Below are 20033 nucleotides of genomic sequence, written 5' to 3' on the forward strand. Positions count from 1 at the left end.
CACCCTGCTATAGTTCCAGGGGAACCCAGGGTACAAATAAGCACTCACCCCAAATCTCCCCCTAACTGGCCTTCATGCTGGGCCCCCTTAGCTCATAACAAGGTTACAGATATATAGAAACATTGGAGTAACAGTCACCCTGCTATAGTTCCAGGGGTACCCAGGGCACAAATAAACACTCACCCCAAATCTCACCCTAACTGGCCTTCAGGCTGGGTCCCCTTGCTTAGCTCATAACAAGGTTACAGATATATAGAAACATTGGGGTAACAGTTACCCTGCTATAGTTCCAGGGGAACCCAGGGTACAAATAAGCACTCACCCCAAATCTCACCCTAACTGATCTTCAGACTGGGCCCCCTTAGCTCATAACAAGGATAAAGATATATAGAAACATTGGGGTAACAGTCATCCTGCTATAGTTCCAGGGGTACCCAGGGTAAAAATAAGCACTCACCCCAGATTTCACCCTAACTGGCCTTTAGACTGGGCCCCCTTAGCTCATAACAAGGTTACAGATATATAGAAACATTGGGGTAACAGTCACCCTGCTATAGTTCCAGGGGTACCCAGGGCACAAATAAGAAACACTCACCCCAAATCTCCCCCTAACTGGCCTTCAGGCTGGTCCCCCCTTAGCTCATAACAAGGTTACAAATATATAGAAACATTGGGGTAACAGTCTCCCTACTATAATTCACAGCAAATTTTACCCTAACTGAAATCTAATGGAAAATGCAAATCAAAGGCAGCCCTGAATGACATGCAAGTTAGGGGACATGAGGAGGGGGGGCACCTATGTGACTTGCTCAGACTGAACCTCAAGAATGCACACAATGCTTTATACACAGGAGAGAACACAGATGTCTGCTGTCTTTCTTGTAAGTAAATTTTATTTGCAAAGTGATTTTTTTTTACACTTTGCTGCCTGGCCATCATATTGTAAATGCGCCCTAAAGTGAATGTGCTTTATTTTATTTTTTTAGTAATAGCAGGCATGTAGTACACTTTATTCCCAGCAGCAAGCAAGTATAGAGTGGATTGTGAACACTGCTTGCCACAAATAGGGATGTAGCGAACTGTTCGCCGGCGAACTTGTTCGCGCGAACTTCGACCGTTTGCGTCCGCCTAATGTTCGCAAACGTTTGGGGACGTTCGCATTTTGAGTTCGCGTTCGATTCGAATACAAATCGTTCGACCATTCGACCGCTAAAATCGAACGATTTCCATTCGTTCGAACGATTTCCATTCGTTCGAACGATTTCCATTCGTTCGAACGATTTCCATTCGTTCGAACGATTTCCATTCGTTCGAACGATTAAAATCCTTCGAACGTTCGATTCGAATGAAAATCCTTCGATCGAACGATTAAAATCCTTCGAACGTTCGATTCGAATGAAAAATCCTTCGAATTTTTTGCCGGTGTTCGCGAACGGCGTTCGCGAACACCAAATCGGCAGTTCGCTACATCCCTAGCCACAAAGGCTCAATACAAAACACCAGACTGGCTTTTATAAGTTCCCTGCTGCCACCTGGTGACAAGCCTCTGATATATATTCAGTGGGGCTGCCCAAACCTTTAGGAAGAGGCTGCTCTTGGAGCTGCAGGTAAAACCCTGTAACATGTTTAGAAGTAGTTACTAAGTTTCCTTTTATACAATCATAGGAACTACTATGTTTCCTTTTGCACTAGGTTTGTATAAAAGGAAACGTATGGAAACACTTTGTATGAACATGATGCACCTACCGAAATGCTGCACTCCACTCCCAGTAGGCCTCTACTGAACTCTTTAGAAATGCAAATGCTATATAACATGTACAGACTATATACACACTATAATTATTTTTGAATATTTTAATAGCACAGACCGAGCTGCTGTCCATACACAAGGCTGGAGTTTGTAGAGCCACTATTACATTGTTAGGGCTGCCCTGTGCTTAAAGTGAAATTGCCTGATCCTATTGCATTGTGACTGTACCTTGCACAAACACACACAGACATCGGGAACCAGAGAGTTTACTTAAGCTCCAAAAGAATGTGTAACATGTCAAGTAGTACAGTGTTGGGAAACAATGTTATAAAGAGCACCTCCAATGGAAAAAAACCTTTGTTTTTGCACAATGAAGGGTTACTGCCTGCTCTGCTCTCATTTCCCTACAGAAATAGGGATTGGTAACACTAGATAGGTGCCTAATATATAAGGATAGAGACAAGAGGAAAGTGTTGGAAGGGTTACTGTCTGCTCTGCTCTCATTTCCCTACAGAAATAGGGATTGGTAGCACTAGATAGGTACCTAATATATAAAGACAGAGACAAGAGGAAAGTGTTGGAAGGGTTACTGTCTGTTCTGTTCTCATTTCCCTACAGAAATAGGGATTGGTAGCACTAGATAGGTGCCTAATATATAAGGATAGAGACAAGAGGAAAGTGTTGGAAGGGTTACTGCCTGCTCTGCTCTCATTTGACTACAGAAATGTATTTATGAGGTAGCCAGGAATAGGTTAAGTACTTCTTATGTAACTGCTTTGGCCACAGATGCAGGTAGTTTGGGCAGACTGATATGAGCGGGTGTATGAGTGGGAAGGGAGGCACACTGCTGATTCTGACCTTTTTATGCAACGTTAATTGCTCAGACATTTCCATTGAGGGAGTTGAGTTCTTGCCACAATCTGACTCAGCAGTGAGTTTGCTTCCAGTCTGGGCAGGGAGTTTGGATTAAGATATCTCTCTCTTCCCTCTGCTTAAGTGTCCTGAGCAGGTTTGTTTGGAGGGATGAAGATGATAAATCATGATTTTTAAATACACCTTTGCTTAACCTCCTGTGCACTTTTCCTTACTAGGCCCCGTTTAAAGCCCCATTACATAGAAACATTTATATAAACGTTTATACTACCACTTCCCCCAAGAACTGCAGTTAAACTTAGACTTAAAGTGGCAGTATACCTTAAAATCTAATTTGCGCTTAGTACAGGGAGACACCTATGCTGCCATAGTTTTATGGGATCTCTCTGTACAGACTATGAGCAAACTTAGGGACTGTTCCTGCTGAATTGTGCTTAGTACAGGGAGACACCTATGCTGCCATAGTTTTATGGGATCTCTCTGTACAGACTATGAGCAAACTTAGGGGCTGTTCCTGCTGAATTGTGCTTAGTACAGGGGAATACCTATGCTGCCATAGTTTTATGGGATCTCTCTGTACAGACTATGAGCAAACTTAGGGACTGTTCCTGCTGAATTGTGCTTAGTACAGGGAGACACCTATGCTGCCATAGTTTTATGGGATCTCTCTGTACAGACTATGAGCAAACTTAGGGGCTGTTCCTGCTGAATTGTGCTTAGTACAGGGGAATACCTATGCTGCCATAGTTTTATGGGATCTCTCTGTACAGACTATGAGCAAACTTAGGGACTGTTCCTGCTGAATTGTGCTTAGTACAGGGAGACACCTATGCTGCCATAGTTTTATGGGATCTCTCTGTACAGACTATGAGCAAACTTAGGGGCTGTTCCTGCTGAATTGTGCTTAGTACAGGGGAATACCTATGCTGCCATAGTTTTATAGGATCTCTCTGTACAGACTATGGGCAAACTTAGGGGCTGTTCCTGCTGAATTGTGCTTAGTACAGGGGAATACCTATGCTGCCATAGTTTTATGGGATCTCTCTGTACAGACTATGGGCAAACTTAGGGGCTGTTCCTGCTGAATTGTGCTTAGTACAGGGGAATACCTATGTTGCCATAGTTTTATGGTATATCTCTGTACAGTCTATGAGCAAACTTAGGGACTGTTCCTGCTGAATTGTGCTTAGTACAGGGGAATACCTATGTTGCCATAGTTTTATGGTATATCTCTGTACAGTCTATGAGCAAACTTAGGGGACTGTTCGTGCTGAATTGTGCTTAGTACAGGGGAATACCTATGTTGCCATAGATTTATGGGATCTCTCTGTACAGACTATGAGCAAACTTAGGGGCTGTTCCTGCTGAATTGTGCTTAGTACAGGGGAATACCTATGTTGCCATAGTTTTATGGTATATCTCTGTACAGTCTATGAGCAAACTTAGGGACTGTTCCTGCTGAATTGTGCTTAGTACAGGGGAATATCTATGTTGCCATAGTTTTATGGTATCTCTCTGTACAAACTATGAGCAAACTTAGGGGACTGTTCCTGCTGAATTGTGCTTAGTACAGGGGAATACCTATGTTGCCATAGTTTTATGGTATATCTCTGTACAGTCTATGAGCAAACTTAGGGGACTGTTCCTGCTGAATTGTGCTTAGTACAGGGGAATACCTATGTTGCCATAGATTTATGGTATCTCTCTGTACAAACTATGAGCAAACTTAGGGGACTGTTCCTGCTGAATTGTGCTTAGTACAGGGGAATACCTATGCTGCCATAGTTATATGGGATCTCTCTGTACAGACTATGAGAAAACTTAGGGGCTGTTCCTGCTGAATTGTGCTTAGTACAGGGGAATACCTATGATGCCATAGTTTTATGGGATCTCTCTGTACAGGCTATGAGAAAACTAAGGGGGCTGTTCCTGCTGAATTGTGCTTAGTACAAGGGAATACTTTTGCAGACATTTTTATTAACTGCTGAATTATGTTGGGCATGTTATTCATGGAATAGAGAAGAAATGCACTCCCTATGGTAGACAAAGGCACTACCTTTTAATACTATAAATGAATCTATTTATTAGTTAATTTCAGAGCCCTGGAGCCCTTGTTCCTTATATAGCAATGAATAAAATTCAACAGTTTAGTGTATTCTTTATATAATAATGATAGTTACCCTTTAAGCACCCCCTAGATATTTGAGAGCAGCCCTTGTATTGCAAGATTTCCCACAATTCACCATCCAATCGTAAAAGCTTATGGACAGACGACGAGCTGCATACACTGTATACAGGGCTTGCGTATGTAATCTTACGATGGGAATGTGTGTGTTGTGTGTAATTATCCCCAGTGCAGTGCCAAGCGCAGCCTCACGAGGGACTTCTGCCAACAGCTGCGATTTAATTGGAAGGCAGGTTGGCAGAATTAATGCTCACGTCTGACCAATGCATCCAACTACAAGCTGCTGCCATATTAATGAGCTCGTCAGATGGGCAATAACCTCTCCCTCTAATTAGCTGAAATCATGCAAATCAGTTTCAACAACATTGCTGAACTCTGATCCATACAAAATTACAAAAGGGATGTTCTGGGCACACAAAAAGCTGTACCCTCATACTGTACTGTCTAAGGGAAACAATATGGCACCTCCTTCCCATATGTATAAATATAAATATTCAGAGAAGGAATTTTCTGGGCACACAATAAGTTATACTCTCATACTGTACTGTCTAAGGGAAACAATATGGCACCTCCTTCCCATATGTATAAATACAAATATACAGAGAAGGAATGTTCTGGGCACACAGTAAGCTATACCCTCATACTGTACTGTCTAAGGGAAACAATATGGCACCTCCTTCCCATATGTATATATACAAATATACAGAGAAGGAATGTTCTGGACACACAATAAGCTATACCCTCGTACTGTACTGTCTAAGGGAAACAATATGGCACCTCCTTCCCATATGTATAAATATAAATATTCAGAGAAGGAATGTTCTGGGCACACAATAAGTTATACTCTCATACTGTACTGTCTAAGGGAAACAATATGGCACCTCCTTCCCATATGTATAAATACAAATATACAGAGAAGGAATGTTCTGGGCACACAGTAAGCTATACCCTCATACTGTACTGTCTAAGGGAAACAATATGGCACCTCCTTCCCATATGTATATATACAAATATACAGAGAAGGAATGTTCTGGGCACACAGTAAGCTATACCCTAATACTGTACTGTCTAAGGGAAACAATATGGCACCTCCTTCCCATATGTATAAATACAAATATACAGAGAAGGAATGTTCTGGGCACACAATAAGCTATACCCTCATACTGTACTGTATATGTATAAATACAAATAAGGGAATACTTACATGTAGGTATGCCCTCCAGATTTCACTGTAAATGAGGGAGAGACACCATTTGTGCTTGAGGTCACATGGCAGCCAAGCAGGGTCACATTGTTTTCTATTGGTTCTGTTTTTTGCTCGTAAGAGTAAAATATCAGTTCACCTTTCTTCATTTTCACCAAATTCCTGCAGAATTAGCCAAATCAGAGAGGTCAGCCATGCTCGTATGCAGTCAGCAGTTAAACCATTTTTGTTTAGTTGAGAATCCTACCAAAATAATTGCAGATATTGAGAATTTATTGTATCAAATCACAATGGCTTGGGCGACTTGGAACAGTTTAGTTTCGCCAAAAATTTGCTGCCGGCGAAAAGTCACCGACGGCTATTAGAGTAAAAAAAAATTGACTCAAGGCGAATTTTTTTTTTTGGGAGCGTCATTTTTTTTGGCGAGCAACGCCATATTAGTCTATGGGCGTCATTTTTGCGACAAAACAAGGCGAAAAAATTTGCCCATCCTAATAGGCAGTTTACTATGGCCCATTCTTTTTATATTGGTGCGTAACACAGAAGATTTATTTGCCTTTCATTTTCATGAAACCCCATCCAGACGGAACAGCGGTGGTGATCAGAAGGGGGGAATATGGTGATCACTGGGGGGCAGCAGGATGCTGGACAAATTATTATTTGCCTTGTGCACCAATATTACTTAGCCCAGTTCTTCCAAGCTATTATTTATGCATAAAAAGCCTTGAATATTTCCCCTATTGCTCTCCAAACCCTATACATGAAGCTGGGCAGTCTCACGTTTTTACAGTCTATAATTTCACCATAGGAGGAGGAGTCAGGGCAAGTGTACTTAAAGGATATATGTATCTATCAGACACTAATATTGTAACGTACTTGTCAATCAGGAACCTTGAAAGCAGCGGGTACACTCAGATGCACAGGGAACCCCGGATCACTGAGACCCTTTTGGGGCCCTGGGGCTTTCTGCTGTGGAATCCGGCAAGGATTAGGCTAGGCGTAGTCAAAAACAGGCAAAATAATCGAGGCAGCCGGCAAGAATCTGAGTCAAAAACCAGGATATTCCTGGCAAACAGAAGCCATCTTGGGCAGTGTTACAATGGAGACAGGCCATTTTAAAGAGGAATTGGTGCTGAAAAATGCTGACATGACGCTTGGTGTCAAAACGTGAGCATGAAGGGCTGGCGAATCGACGCCAGCGTAACTTGTGCCCGGCCTGTGTGGGCGAGATCACCGGAGGCACACGCCTTTGCGTCAGCAGACGAGGAGAGACGCACTGGGAGATAAGAGATCAAGGAAATCTCCCGGTGCGTCTTACAGATATCAGAATTTCCCCTAGTACTTATATAAAACATGTGTTGTTGCTGGAAGTGAATGCCAAAGCTCAATACTGATGGAATCAGCCCTATTAATTGTTATATCCCTGCCCAGGGTCGGACTGGGGTGCCACCAGGTCTGCTGTCTCAGGGCCCCCTCCGTGCCCCCTACCCCGGTGAGCCGTGATTGCCGCCATATGTAATAAACGCCACTAAGTTTGCCCAGGAGAAGTAACCCATAGCAACCAATACGATTTTTGCTTTTAAAGAGATCGCCAATAATTGTTTCCTGCTGATTGGTTGATATTGGTTACTGTTCCTGGGAAAACGTAGTGCCTTTTATTAAATATGGGAAGTTAGACTTTATTCTATGTAGGATTAGTCATCAATGTGTTATAAAAAGCTACAATGGCAATCTAACAATGAGTCCTTGTTAGAAGATTACGTAAAAGCCATTAAGCTGCCAATGAAAATCACTAATTGGCAGGGATATAACAATTAACCGTTAAGAATTAAGATTTACTCAAGCAAAAGGATGGAATTAGATTTTTTTTTAGCTTTCACTATCGGGTAATTGTACAGGTATTCCGAAACCTGTTATCCAGAAAGCTCCGAATTACGGAAAGGCCGTCTCCCATAGACTCCATTATAATCAAATAATCAAATTTTTAAGAATTGATTTCCTTTGTCTCTGTAATAATAAAACAGTAACTTGTACTTGATCCCAACTAAGATATAATTAATCCTTATTGGAAGCAAAACCAGCCTAACGGGTTTATTTAATGTTTACATGATTTTCTAGTAAACTTAAGGTATGAAGATCCAAACTACGGAAAGATCCAGAAAACCCCAGCATTCTGGATAACAGGTCCCATACCTGTACAATGTAGGCTAGAGCAAGTGTAGTGCCACTGGCACCAAGGAGAAGCCAACTAAAGGGGAGAGCTTTGGAGGCATGGATTATTTATAACTGTGCCTGGATTCCAAAACAGAAGTCCCTATAGATAAGGCAAATCCTGTTTGTGTTTACATTTCATAGCCCCGCCCTTGGAATCGGCAATATGGCTGCCTACATCAAGCTGAAGCAGAATAAAAGTCAAAGAGACAATGTCCTTCTTTTTATCACTGGAGCAATATATATATATATATAACTTTACAAGGAATATTGTAATTTATGCGTGTGTTTGAGCGCTCTGAGTGCGTCCAAGATCAGAACTCTGTTCTCTACACCTGTGACTTTCACATATTCTTCTGTGCCCTTCCTTAAAAAATGTGCTTACAGCATTGATTTTTATTTTTGTCCGCATCATCAAAAGTGAAAAACTCGATATCAAATGAAAACAAAGGGGACAGTTGCCAATTCCCTGAGATATTTTAGGCCCCCAGTTCTCCGCACCAGAATGAAGGAGACCAACTGTGCAGAGCGGCCATCGATACATTTCTCTCTCTGGTTCATTTAATCATTTTTTTTCTTAAACAAGAGCTGTCATTCATATGAAGGATAACCTTCAGGAAGTGGTGACTGTTAAAGGCATCTCATAATCTGGTTGGGTCTGGTTGCGGTTTTACAAATTTACTTCTCAAGGCAAGAATTTCGTTGGGGCAACCAACTGCCTCATGCTGTCTGCCCCTGGGACATTCTAGTCAGTAGGTTAAGTTGTACTTCTAGCATTGCCACCTTTTTAAAAGTATAATACAAGCCAAGGGGTCGACCAGTGATGTAAGAGGGGGTGGGATGATAATTAAGCCAAATCAGAGAGGTCAGCCATGCCCATATGCAGTCAGCAGTTAAACCATTTTGGTTTAGTTGAGAATCCTACCAAAATAATTGCAGATATTGAGAATTTATTGTATCAATATTGGGCGAATTGGAACAGTTTAGTTTCGCCAAAAATTTGCTGCCGGCGAAAAGTCACTGACGGCTATTAGAGTAAAAAAAAATTTGATTCAAGGCGAATTTTTTTTTTGGGGAGCGTCATTTTTTTTGGCGAGCAACGCCATATTAGTCTATGGGCGTCATTTTTGCGACAAAACAAGGCGAAAAAATTTGCCCATCCTAATAGGCAGTTTACTACGGCCCATTCTTTTTATATTGGTGCGATGCAATGCCACCTTTTTAAAAGTATAATACAAGCCAAGGGGTCGACCAGTGATGTAAGAGGGGATGGGATGATAATGTAAGGGGGCTTGTTGATTACATAAGGGGAGTGGATGATATTTAAAGGGACAGGTTGGTGGTGCTCACTGGTATAATCCCGGACCGGTGCAGTTTTCTGCCGATAGGAGCACCAGCACGGGGTTACAGGTAAGTCGATACAATCACTTTGGGTGCCTAACATTTGGCACCCCCAAGTGCTCCTAGCCTTTCCTTCTCCTTTAACGGAATTTATTTAATTCTACTGCGCATGCGTCTGCCCCGGGAACTTTGAAGAAAGAAGAAGCAGGAAGCAATCGCTCCATGGTGTTCGCTGGAATAACCCTGGGCCGGTGCAGTTTTCTGCTGAAAGGAGCAACGGCCCAGGGTTTTCCTTCTCCTTTAATAAAGTCGGTGGAATTGAAAGATGCGTTTGTAGCCTCACCCCTTGACATAGGGCGCATAATATATTTTAATATTTGACTCTGGCTAAAAGGCTACAAAATAAGAGAAATGGCGCCATACTTCACCCATGTGTCCGAATCAGGCTCCGCAAGTTCCAGTATCCCTTCCAGTAGTACATCCGAGTATGCATGCTTTTTGGTGTAAAATTGGAAATGGGAGGTTTGGTCATTTCTCTGGATGATACCATTCACAATCTTCATGATCTAAAAAGAGAGAGGCAACCCCTAATTAAGCTGAAATGGCTCAACGATTCTGAGCAAGTTTTTTTGGGATATAAATTCCTCACTGTGCCAGTTAGTAATAATTCCAGCACGAGTTAGTGATTTGCTGGCATGCCAATATGTGAAATAGCTGTAAAACATATTAAGACCCATTAGAGTTTGGGTTAATGTTATTAAAAAAATTAATTTAAATATATACAGGTACAGAGTCTATTATTTGGAAACCCATTATCCAGAATGCTCTTGATGGTACTGCATTCAAACATTTTAGGAGAACTTTGCAAGAAGGTGGTCAAACTGCTACCAAGAACCAATGCAATGGCCACCCACTGTCTTCCTTTAAGGCCTTTGGTAATAGTCTCTCTTTTGTTGATTGTACTTTAAGATCCCCAACCAGAGCTTTGAGTAGTAGCCACATGATCCCATTTAGAGCACCAAGCAGAATTTGATTTTGGTTGCTTTTTTCAAACAGAGAGGAAGAGGAGAACCCAATGAACTGTTGCTTGTAAAAAAAAAAGTGAGCCTTTCTTGAAGCATGAAAAGTCTAACTAATGGAGCTATCTTAAGCTGGACACATGTACCAATTATATCATATGAAAGTCAATTTTGTGTATGTTGGTACATGACAGACTATGGTCATGGTATATCTAAAACAACTGGACTTGCTGAGTAATCATTGAAGATGTTTCACTACTCATCCAAGCAGCTTGAACTGAAGAAGCTTCTTGGATGAATAGTGAAAAGTCTTCAATGATTACTCAGCAAGCGTTACCATTGGTATCCCGAACTTAGAACCAACCCCTAGGTCCCAGTCACGGCTCACTCTTCCACCCTTAGCAACCACCTTTGGCTTCGGGAGGAGCCCTCCGCTACTCGGGTGCCGCCAGGTCTTAATATGAGAGGACCCTGGGAAGAGTTCTAGGCAAGCAAGGGAACCACACATTAAACTGACTGGGAGAACTAGGAACATAGTCGGGGTCGCAAGCCGGGTCAATACACTAGATCAGTTGAGCAAAACAATAATAGCAGACAGAACTTGGTCAAGAACAGACAGGGCCAAACACTAATTGAAATAGAGAATCGCACCCAGGAACAAATGAATATACCTTTACTTTGGGCAAAGAAACTACACAGAGAGCTCTTCGCCACCAGTAATGTCTCATTCAACACTTTCCGGATAAATCCTGAAAAGTATGTGAATTCAATAGACCCTTGCCAGCGAAGACTGACGCGGCTGGCGTCCCCGTCGCACTACCGCTAGACCACAAGGGTGAGTCCTTACAGCAAGTCCAGTTGTTTTAGAACTACTTATACTAAATATTGGTACGTAAATGTTTCCAAGCCAAGACTGACCAACAATCAGCTACTATGGGTATCAGTCAGTTTGGAAATTGGGCAGATTTGAAAATTCCATGTTGACCCATGGTGCATCAGCAGATGAGGATTGAAGCGGAGCCATGGCCGATCGTTTGTGCAAGGAGAATAGAAAGGTGGGCATACATTTGACCTGTAGTCTTTGAGAGAGCCTACCAGGTTGACCCATTTATGGCCAACAGAGAAAATACTACAACGTAACAGAAAGATCCCCAAAGATAGAACTGACATATATCTAATCTCAAGCGATGCCTTCGTGTACCATGGAAGTACAGGTATTGGATCAGTTATCCGGAAACCCATTACCCAGAAAGCTCCGAATTATGGAAAGGCTGTCTCCCATAGACTCCATTTTAGCCAAATAATGCACATTTTTAAAAACTATTTCCTTTTTCTCTGTAGTAATAAAACAGTAGCTTGTACTTTATCCCAACTAAGATATAATCAATCCTTATTGGAATCAACACCAGCCTATTGGGTTTATTTAATGTTTACATGATTTTCTAGTAGACTTAAGGTATGAAGATCCAAATTATGAAAAGAGCCATTATCCCGAGCATTCTGGATAACAGGCCCCACACCTCTATCTACTGATGAATAAGCATGCAGAGAGTTTATTGTAGGGTTTAGTTATACAGGTAGATTTATACATGGACCCTGTTCTGCAAAGAGTTGGATACAGTGAGTGTGACCATGTCTACAGGTTTAGCTCTTTGTGGTCATTCATTGTGTGTATCAATCTTTGCCCTCAGCCTCCCCCATTGGTTGCATTACTCCATAGGCAACTGCATAAAGAGAGGTTTCATTCGAGCTCAAACACAGATTTATTCTGGGAACGTACGCTGTCTTTATCTTCAAGGCAGGAGGCTTCCAGCTCGTAGTCCTGGTGTCCATGGAAGGAGATGACAAATTTGAGGCCGTCGTTATTTTTGCAGGCCTTGACTTGGCTGAACGGAAACTGCTTCTTCAGGTTCCCTTTCTCTATGTTAAAAATCATCTCTGAATAGAAATCAATCTGTGAAACGAAGCAGAAGAATTGCGGAAAGCAAATCAGTTGGTAAGGTATAAATAAACATCATTAAATCAGAACCCCCTCGGGTTCTTAAGTTGCATTTATTCTAGAAACGGATCCGCGTGCGAACCATTCCCTGCTATGTACCTACGGTTAATGATATGGAAATGTTCTGGGGAGAGTATTGTTTTCATCACCAAAAAAACATATTTGTGCCTGGGAGACGGCAATAAAAGGCTTAAAAATCAGAGATTTAAAATGAATATTTTCCTCACTGTGTAACAATCTGTATTATACATTACAATGCTTTATAAATCTCTCGTTGCTGATTTCCTGGACAAACATTGATACCATGGGAACAATCTGAGCTCTTTATTTCCCCTGAAAACTATGGGAATTAGATTAGTGTTAGAAAGTATCTATTTTTATTTGAGTCATGTGACTGTCTAAGCATCATGGTGTAAGGGTCCCTGGCCTCTAAGTTGGAAAGAGAGGACTAAAGAGGAAACAGGTGTTGGAGAAGTGGGCAGATACTAAAACCTGCTATAGGAAAATGCGAAACAATTTGGCAGCTCCTAGCCCTATGTATGAATAGAAATATACAGAGAAGGAATGTTCTGGGCACACAATAAACTATACCCTCATACTGTACTGTCTAAGGGAAACAATATGGCACCTCCTTCCCATATGTATAAATACAAATATACAGAGAAGGAATGTTCTGGGCACACAATAAGCTATACCCTCATACTGTACTGTCTAAGGGAAACAATATGGCACCTCCTTCCCATATGTATAAATACAAATATACAGAGAAGGAATGTTCTGGGCACACAATAAGCTATACCCTCATACTGTACTCTCTAAGGGAAACAATATGGCACCTCCTTCCCATATGTATAAATACAAATATACAGAGAAGGAATGTTCTGGGCACACAATAAGCTATACCCTCATACTGTACTGTCTAAGGGAAATAATATGGCACCTCCTTCCTATATGTATAAATACAAATATACAGAGAATGAATGTTCTGGGCACACAATAAGCTATACCCTCATACTGTACTGTCTAAGGGAAACAATATGGCACCTCCTTCCCATATGTATAAATACAAATATACAGAGAATGAATGTTCTGGGCACACAATAAGCTATACCCTCCTACGGTACTGTACAGAGAATAATTATTCTAGGCACACAAATTAGATAATTGCACCTTTACTCCCAGGATAATAAAAGGAAGAAAATTAAATAATTGGATACATAATTAATCAATAATTGAAGCTTCCATCTAATGAACCAAACTTGAAGATCCACTAACGAAGGCTGTATGAAAATCTCACCCACAGAGGAGGTTATTGTTGGGCTGAGTGGGGTTATCAAGTGCAGAATGTAGAGAGAGAAATTGATCTAACTGGCACTTTTCTAAGAATTGCTGGAGGTTATTATTGCTTGGTCTTTACTTATTAATCCTTTAAGGGCCCACTAGTTGTCCATGAAGGAATCCAAGAACACAATTCATACAGACTTGATAGTTTACCTGCAGTATCCGCTTCTGCCACCTGTACCGGAATTTGTACACCGTGAAGTTGTATTGCTGCGTGCCGGGCGATTCCTAGAAGACATCATTAGACAGCACGTCAGATAGAGACCCGCCATCCGAAGCAGAGAGAGACGGTACATGACAGTTAAGTCTATTGTATTCCTAAAAATGATTAGGCTGTTCTCCTGACTGCGCAGCAGGAACCTCATTTCAGCAGTTCATATATATATATATATATATATATATATATATAGAGTGAGTTTTTTGTTGACTGGTTGGGGCTGCATGGGTTCTGCAGAGAATCAGTACAGATATATCATTGCCATTTAAGTCTGAATTGAGATTATGAGAAATAAAATTGCCTATTTTTTGTTCCATTGCATCCAGTATGATCTCTAACGGAGTTCTTTCCCATTATCATATGCTGCAAATGCTTCTTGCAGCGCCCGATTGGCTATAGACCACATAGAGCCGGTTCACCTTTCAGTTAACTTTTAGTTTGTGATAGAATGGCCAGTTCTAATCAACTTTTCAATTGGTCTTTATTGTTTTTTCTAATCATTTGCCTTCTTCTGACTCGTTCCAGCTTTCAAATGGGGGTCACTGACCCCATCTAAAATAACGAATGCTCTGTAAGGCTACAAATGTATTCTTATTGCTACTTTTTATTACTCCTCTTTCTATTCAGGCCTCTCCTATTCATATTCTCTTATTCAAATCAATGCATGGTTGCTAGGGTCATTTGGACTCTAGCTGCTGAATAAAAAGCTAAATAATTCAAAGAACTAAAATAATAAAAAATGAAAAGCAATTGCAATTGGTCTCAGAATATCACTTTCTCTACGTCATACTAATAGTTAACTCAAAAGTGAACAACCCCTTTAACCCAAATTACTTAAATTAAAAATTATTTAAAATTAATTAAAATCATTAAAAGCCTCTCAGCCAAGTTGGTAGCCCAATCAGATTTCAGTAAGTCTAGTAGGGAACTAAATAAAGACGCAGCCTGGATGGATGTTTCCATGTATAACCATCTTGAATTTCCCTAGTGGGTTTATTTGGTCTGGTTGGCAAGAAATCAGTCAGTGTATCGATACAGTTCTATTCAGTGTCAGACTGAAAAACCGTTGGCTTAATTTGCCTACACTAGTCCTTCTTTGTACACCTTCATGGTGGTCTTGTCATCCATTAGCAGGTTCTTAGCATAGGTATTCCCTTGTACTAAGCACAATTCAGCAGGAACAGTCCCCTAAGTTTGCTCATAGTCACTCTGTACAGAGATATCCCATAAAACTATGGCAGCATAGGTATTCCTCTGTACTAAGCACAATTCAGCAGGAACAGCCCCCTAAGTTTGCTCATAGCCTGTACAGAGAGATCCCATAAAACTATGGCAGCATAGGTATTCCCCTGTACTAAGCACAATTCAGCAGGAACAGCCCCTAAGTTTGCTCATAGTCTGTACAGAGAGATAACACAAATCTATGGAAGTATAGGTATTCCCCTGTACTAAGCACAGTTCTGTGTGAAACTATAATCATTCTGTGGACCTTTAATTAAGAACTCTTAATAACTTATTATTACACTTATAATTCATATTGACACATTTAAAGACAATAGAATTGCACATTAAAAGGTGAGATTTCAAATTAAATTAAAAAAAATGTTTTGCAAAGCTGGCTTTTTAGCCTGCTGTTTATGTGACATTTAATCAAGCAGAGAGACCTTTTCTCCAAATATTTGGTACATTAAAGCAATTAAGATAAAAAGGGAAGTTGGCATAGATTAGTGTGCATATAATTTGCCTTTTGAGCAATGCAATAGAAAGGGCAATTGCAGGGAAAATAAGACAGATCTTAGATATGTCATGCTGGTATTTTATTTTTAGTATTCTGTGTTAATTGTGGTTTGTATTTAACCCAACATGGGTTAAATATTCATCTTAACTTGTATTTTTTTCTACCCATGCTATTTTCAGAACACTTATGTATTCCACCAAACTAATTAAACTAATCCTTTACTTTCTTATGATAATTAAATTAAAACACAGTGGAGAGATGGCATAACACTCTGGCAGCATTGGCATCCCCCCATACACAGCACAATTCAGCAGGAACAGCCCCCTAAATTTGTTCATAGCCTGTACAGAGAGATCCCATTAAACTATAATAGCATAGGTATTCCCCTGTACTAAGCACAATTCAGCAGGAACAGTCCCCTAAATTTGCTTATAATCTGTACAGAGAGATACCATAAAAATATGGTAGCATAGGTATTCCCCTGTACTAAGCACAATTCAGCAGGAACAGTCCCCTAAGTTTGCTCATAGCCTGTACAGAGAGATCCCATAAAACTATGGCAGCAAAGGTATTCCCCTGTACTAAGCACAATTCAGCAGTAACAGTCCCTAAGTTTGCTCATAGTCTGTACAGAGAGATAATATAAAACTATGGCAGCATAGGTATTCCCCTGTACTAAGCACAATTCAGCAGGAACAGCCCCCTAAGTTACACAACAGTAAGCAACTCTAACCTCACAAGCTGTATAGAAAGTATGCCCAGTATAAGTCTTGAGCACAATAAGACAATGGGTTACCGCCACTCTCCATTCATTTCTATGGGATTTTTAAAAGAGTATTTATCAATGGGTGAAAGTGAAAGTTCATCCTTTGATAAATACGCCTTTCAAAATCCCATAGAAATGAATGGAGAGTGGCGGAATTTCACTCTAGAGGATTGTGGTGACCTCTAACTTCGCTTTTTAATAAATATACCCCATAGTGACCCCAGAATTGCATGGAACAGTCCCGCAGGCTTTTAGTGATATATGACATAGAGACCCCAGGATTTCATTACAGGTATATATACAGGTATACAGAGATTCCAGCAGTACATGGCACAGCAGCCTCAGGATTTCATGATACAGGTTCCAGCAATTTATACAAAATACCCAGGATTTCATACCGCACTATCACAGGTTCCTAGTGATATATTTAGTTTGTTATAGAATGGCCAGTTCTAATCAACTTTTCAATTGGTCTTCATTTTTTTAATTTTTTTAATCATTTGCTTTCTTCTTCTGACTCTTTCCAGCTTTCAAATGGGGGTCACTGACCCCATCTAAAAACAAATGCTATGTAAGGCTATAAATGTATTGTTATTGCTACTTTTTATTATTCATCTTTCTATTTAGACCCTCTACTATTCCTATTCCTGTCTCTTATGCAGATCAATGCATGGTTGCTAGAGTAATTTGGACCCTAGCAACCCGATGGCTAAAATTGCAGAATGGAGAGCTGCTGAATAAAAAGCTAAATAACTCTAGCCATTTTAGCCTCTCAACCAAGTTGGTAGCCCAATCAGATTTCTATTAGTCTAGTAGGTAACTAAATAAAGACACAGCTTGGTGACTCGGCCAAATGAGTGGATGTTTCCATGTAGAGTAGTGATGGGCGAATTTGCGCCGTTTCGCTTCGACGAAAAATTTGGGAATTTCCCGTGAAATCCCCAAAACAGCGGAAAATTTATGAAACTGCGCCAGGCATCTCGTTTTTGCCGCCGGTGTCCGTTTTTTGACGCCAGCATCCATTTTTTTTGACTATAGCGGGCGTTTCGCGAATTTATTCGCCGATGGCGAATCGTGCAAATTTGCCCATCACTGATGTAGAACCGTAGTGGGCACCTTTGGTCTGACAGTTGGGGTTCCTAGTGATATATGACATTTTGACCTGAGGGTTTCATGCTCCAATGATATGAGTTCTTAGTGATATATGAAATAGTGGCCCCAGGATTTCATGAGTGAGTGGGTTCCTAGTGAAAATAACACAGTGGGGCTCATGTATAAACTTCGCTCGGGGCAGAATGACTGTCACAGTGAAAATATGTTCCCTGCACATGGTTATTAGGGATGGGCGAATTTTTTCGGCTTGTTTCGCCATGGAAATGACGCCCGTAGACTTGTATGGCCGCGTGCGACAAAAAAAAAAAAGAACAACATATTTTTGACGCCCATAGACTTTAAAGTCGTCAGCGTCATTTCGCCGGCAGCAAATTTTTGTCGAAACTAAACGGGTCAAATTCGCCCATCCCTAATGGTTATATTTATAAAGCTGGATAAGAGTGGTGTACTTAATGTGCAAACAGAGTTGCGATTTTTTTTTTCTCGTACTGCGAATGTCCATAAATATTGCAAAAAACAAAAAATTGAGAAACCTCTGCCCTTGAGTTACGCCACAACTTTGGTGGCGGAGAAAATATTCGCAAAAACATTTTCGTAAATTGCTGTCAACGTTATTTTCGCGCACAACAACCTCGCACAGTTGGCGCACTGACGCAGACACTCGGCTCATTTTCGTGCCATTTGCGAAAATTTGTTCACAATGCAAATTCACAAAAACAGGAAAGACGGGCACAACAGAGCAATATTTTTGCGTTCGGGAAAAAACATGGGCAATACAACCATTTGCAAATAAATACGCGCCACGCAAACTTTATAAATGACCCCCAGTGGCTCCAGCAATATATGCTACAGAGACCCCAGGATTTCTTGATGCAGTGACACAGGGTCCTAGTGATATATATATATATATAGTCGTTCGCGTCAAAATCTGCGCGCGTCAACACTATTCGGACGCCCATTGACTTTAACGCCAGCGTCAGCTTGGACGCGGGCGTCAATTTCCGTTTTTCACGATTTTTTTGTGAAAATGTCAGATTTTCCCGATTTTCAATGAAAATGTTCGAATTTTACGATTTGTTTGTGAAACTCTCCTATTTTACGCCGTTCCGTGAATTTTGCGGGAAATACGCAAATTTTTCGGCGAAGCAAAACAGGAGAAATTCGCCCATCACTCCTTATATCTCAGGACACAGTAGTCCCATATATAAAGTGAACCCATTGTATCCTTCTGGTCTCGTGTGTCTCTCTTCATCTCCATTTATATTCTGTAACTCAACAGAACAGAGAGTGATCAAATGATTTGGGATGAAGCTCTCCTGTGTCCAGTGACAAAAGAAGATCATGGAAATAGCGAGGAATGGAGAGGACTGAATTCAGCGCAACCCTTGTGACCCAGAACAGATAATTAACAGGGAAATCTCATGCGTATTTTATAACTTTATTATTGTTATTTCATTCTAACTTCCCCTTTTCTGTATTCATTTCATCCTGTCCATAGGAATCCAGAATATTACTCATTTTCACAGAAAACTGAACTATCTCCTTCAGCTTTCAATAAACAAACGGGAATTTCATGGAGATTAAGGGGTCCGATTTATCAAGAGTCGAATTTGGAAGTAATGGGAAGTTTTTAAAACTCCTGTAACTTCAAAATTCGAATAAAAAAAGACCAACTGAAAATTTTTGCAGGTGACAAATTCGGATCGTACGGATCGAAGTAACATCATATTCGATCAAATTCAATTTGAAGTTTTTTTTAAAAAAAAAAACTTAGATTTTTTCATAGTCCACCAATGGACTCCAAATAAGAGGCCCCCCCATAGGCTAAAACAGCAATTCGGCAGGTTTTAGACTTTTTAAAGAGACTATACATGATAAATTTCTATATTGAAATTTTCAAATTCAAATCGAATTTGGACTATTCCCTAGTCAAAGAACACAAAGAAAAATTTTTTTACTTTGAATTTTCACTTCTGCCCCTAACTGTTATGTTAACTAAGATTCTATCTAGAAGTTGTCCTAAAAGTTGTCTTGTATGAAAGGAAGGATAGACGCTGCACGAATATTGTTAGGGCGTGACCACGTCCATTTTTGTCCATGTTAATTTTTCCAAAATGTGGCAGGTCATGAAAGTTTGAACATATTTCTGTGGTTTTTATGGGTTATTACAGTTTGAAAATTTGAATATAAAAATGTATCATGTACTGTCTCTTTAAAAACTCTAAAACCTGCCGAATTGCTGTTTTAGCCTATGGGGGGGACCTCTTATTTGGAGT

The 20033-nt window shown here is 40.5% G+C and overlaps 1 protein-coding gene across 1 annotated transcript in view; it reads right to left on the reverse strand.

The window, feature by feature from the left end:
- LOC108700910 (formin-I) overlaps positions 1 to 20033 on the reverse strand; it is a 65053-nt gene that overhangs the window by 27628 nt on the left and 17392 nt on the right. The window contains exons 3-6 of the mRNA XM_018234949.2: positions 14077 to 14151; positions 12364 to 12537; positions 9988 to 10130; positions 6013 to 6174 (exon numbers count right to left, since the gene is read on the reverse strand). Of these exons, the coding sequence (XP_018090438.1) occupies positions 6013 to 6174; positions 9988 to 10130; positions 12364 to 12537; positions 14077 to 14151 (554 nt within the window). The remainder of the gene's footprint in view (positions 1 to 6012; positions 6175 to 9987; positions 10131 to 12363; positions 12538 to 14076; positions 14152 to 20033) is intronic.

The sequence above is a fragment of the Xenopus laevis genome, chromosome 9_10L, assembly GCF_017654675.1.
Source record: "Xenopus laevis strain J_2021 chromosome 9_10L, Xenopus_laevis_v10.1, whole genome shotgun sequence".
In the NCBI taxonomy this organism is placed as follows: domain Eukaryota; kingdom Metazoa; phylum Chordata; class Amphibia; order Anura; family Pipidae; genus Xenopus; species Xenopus laevis.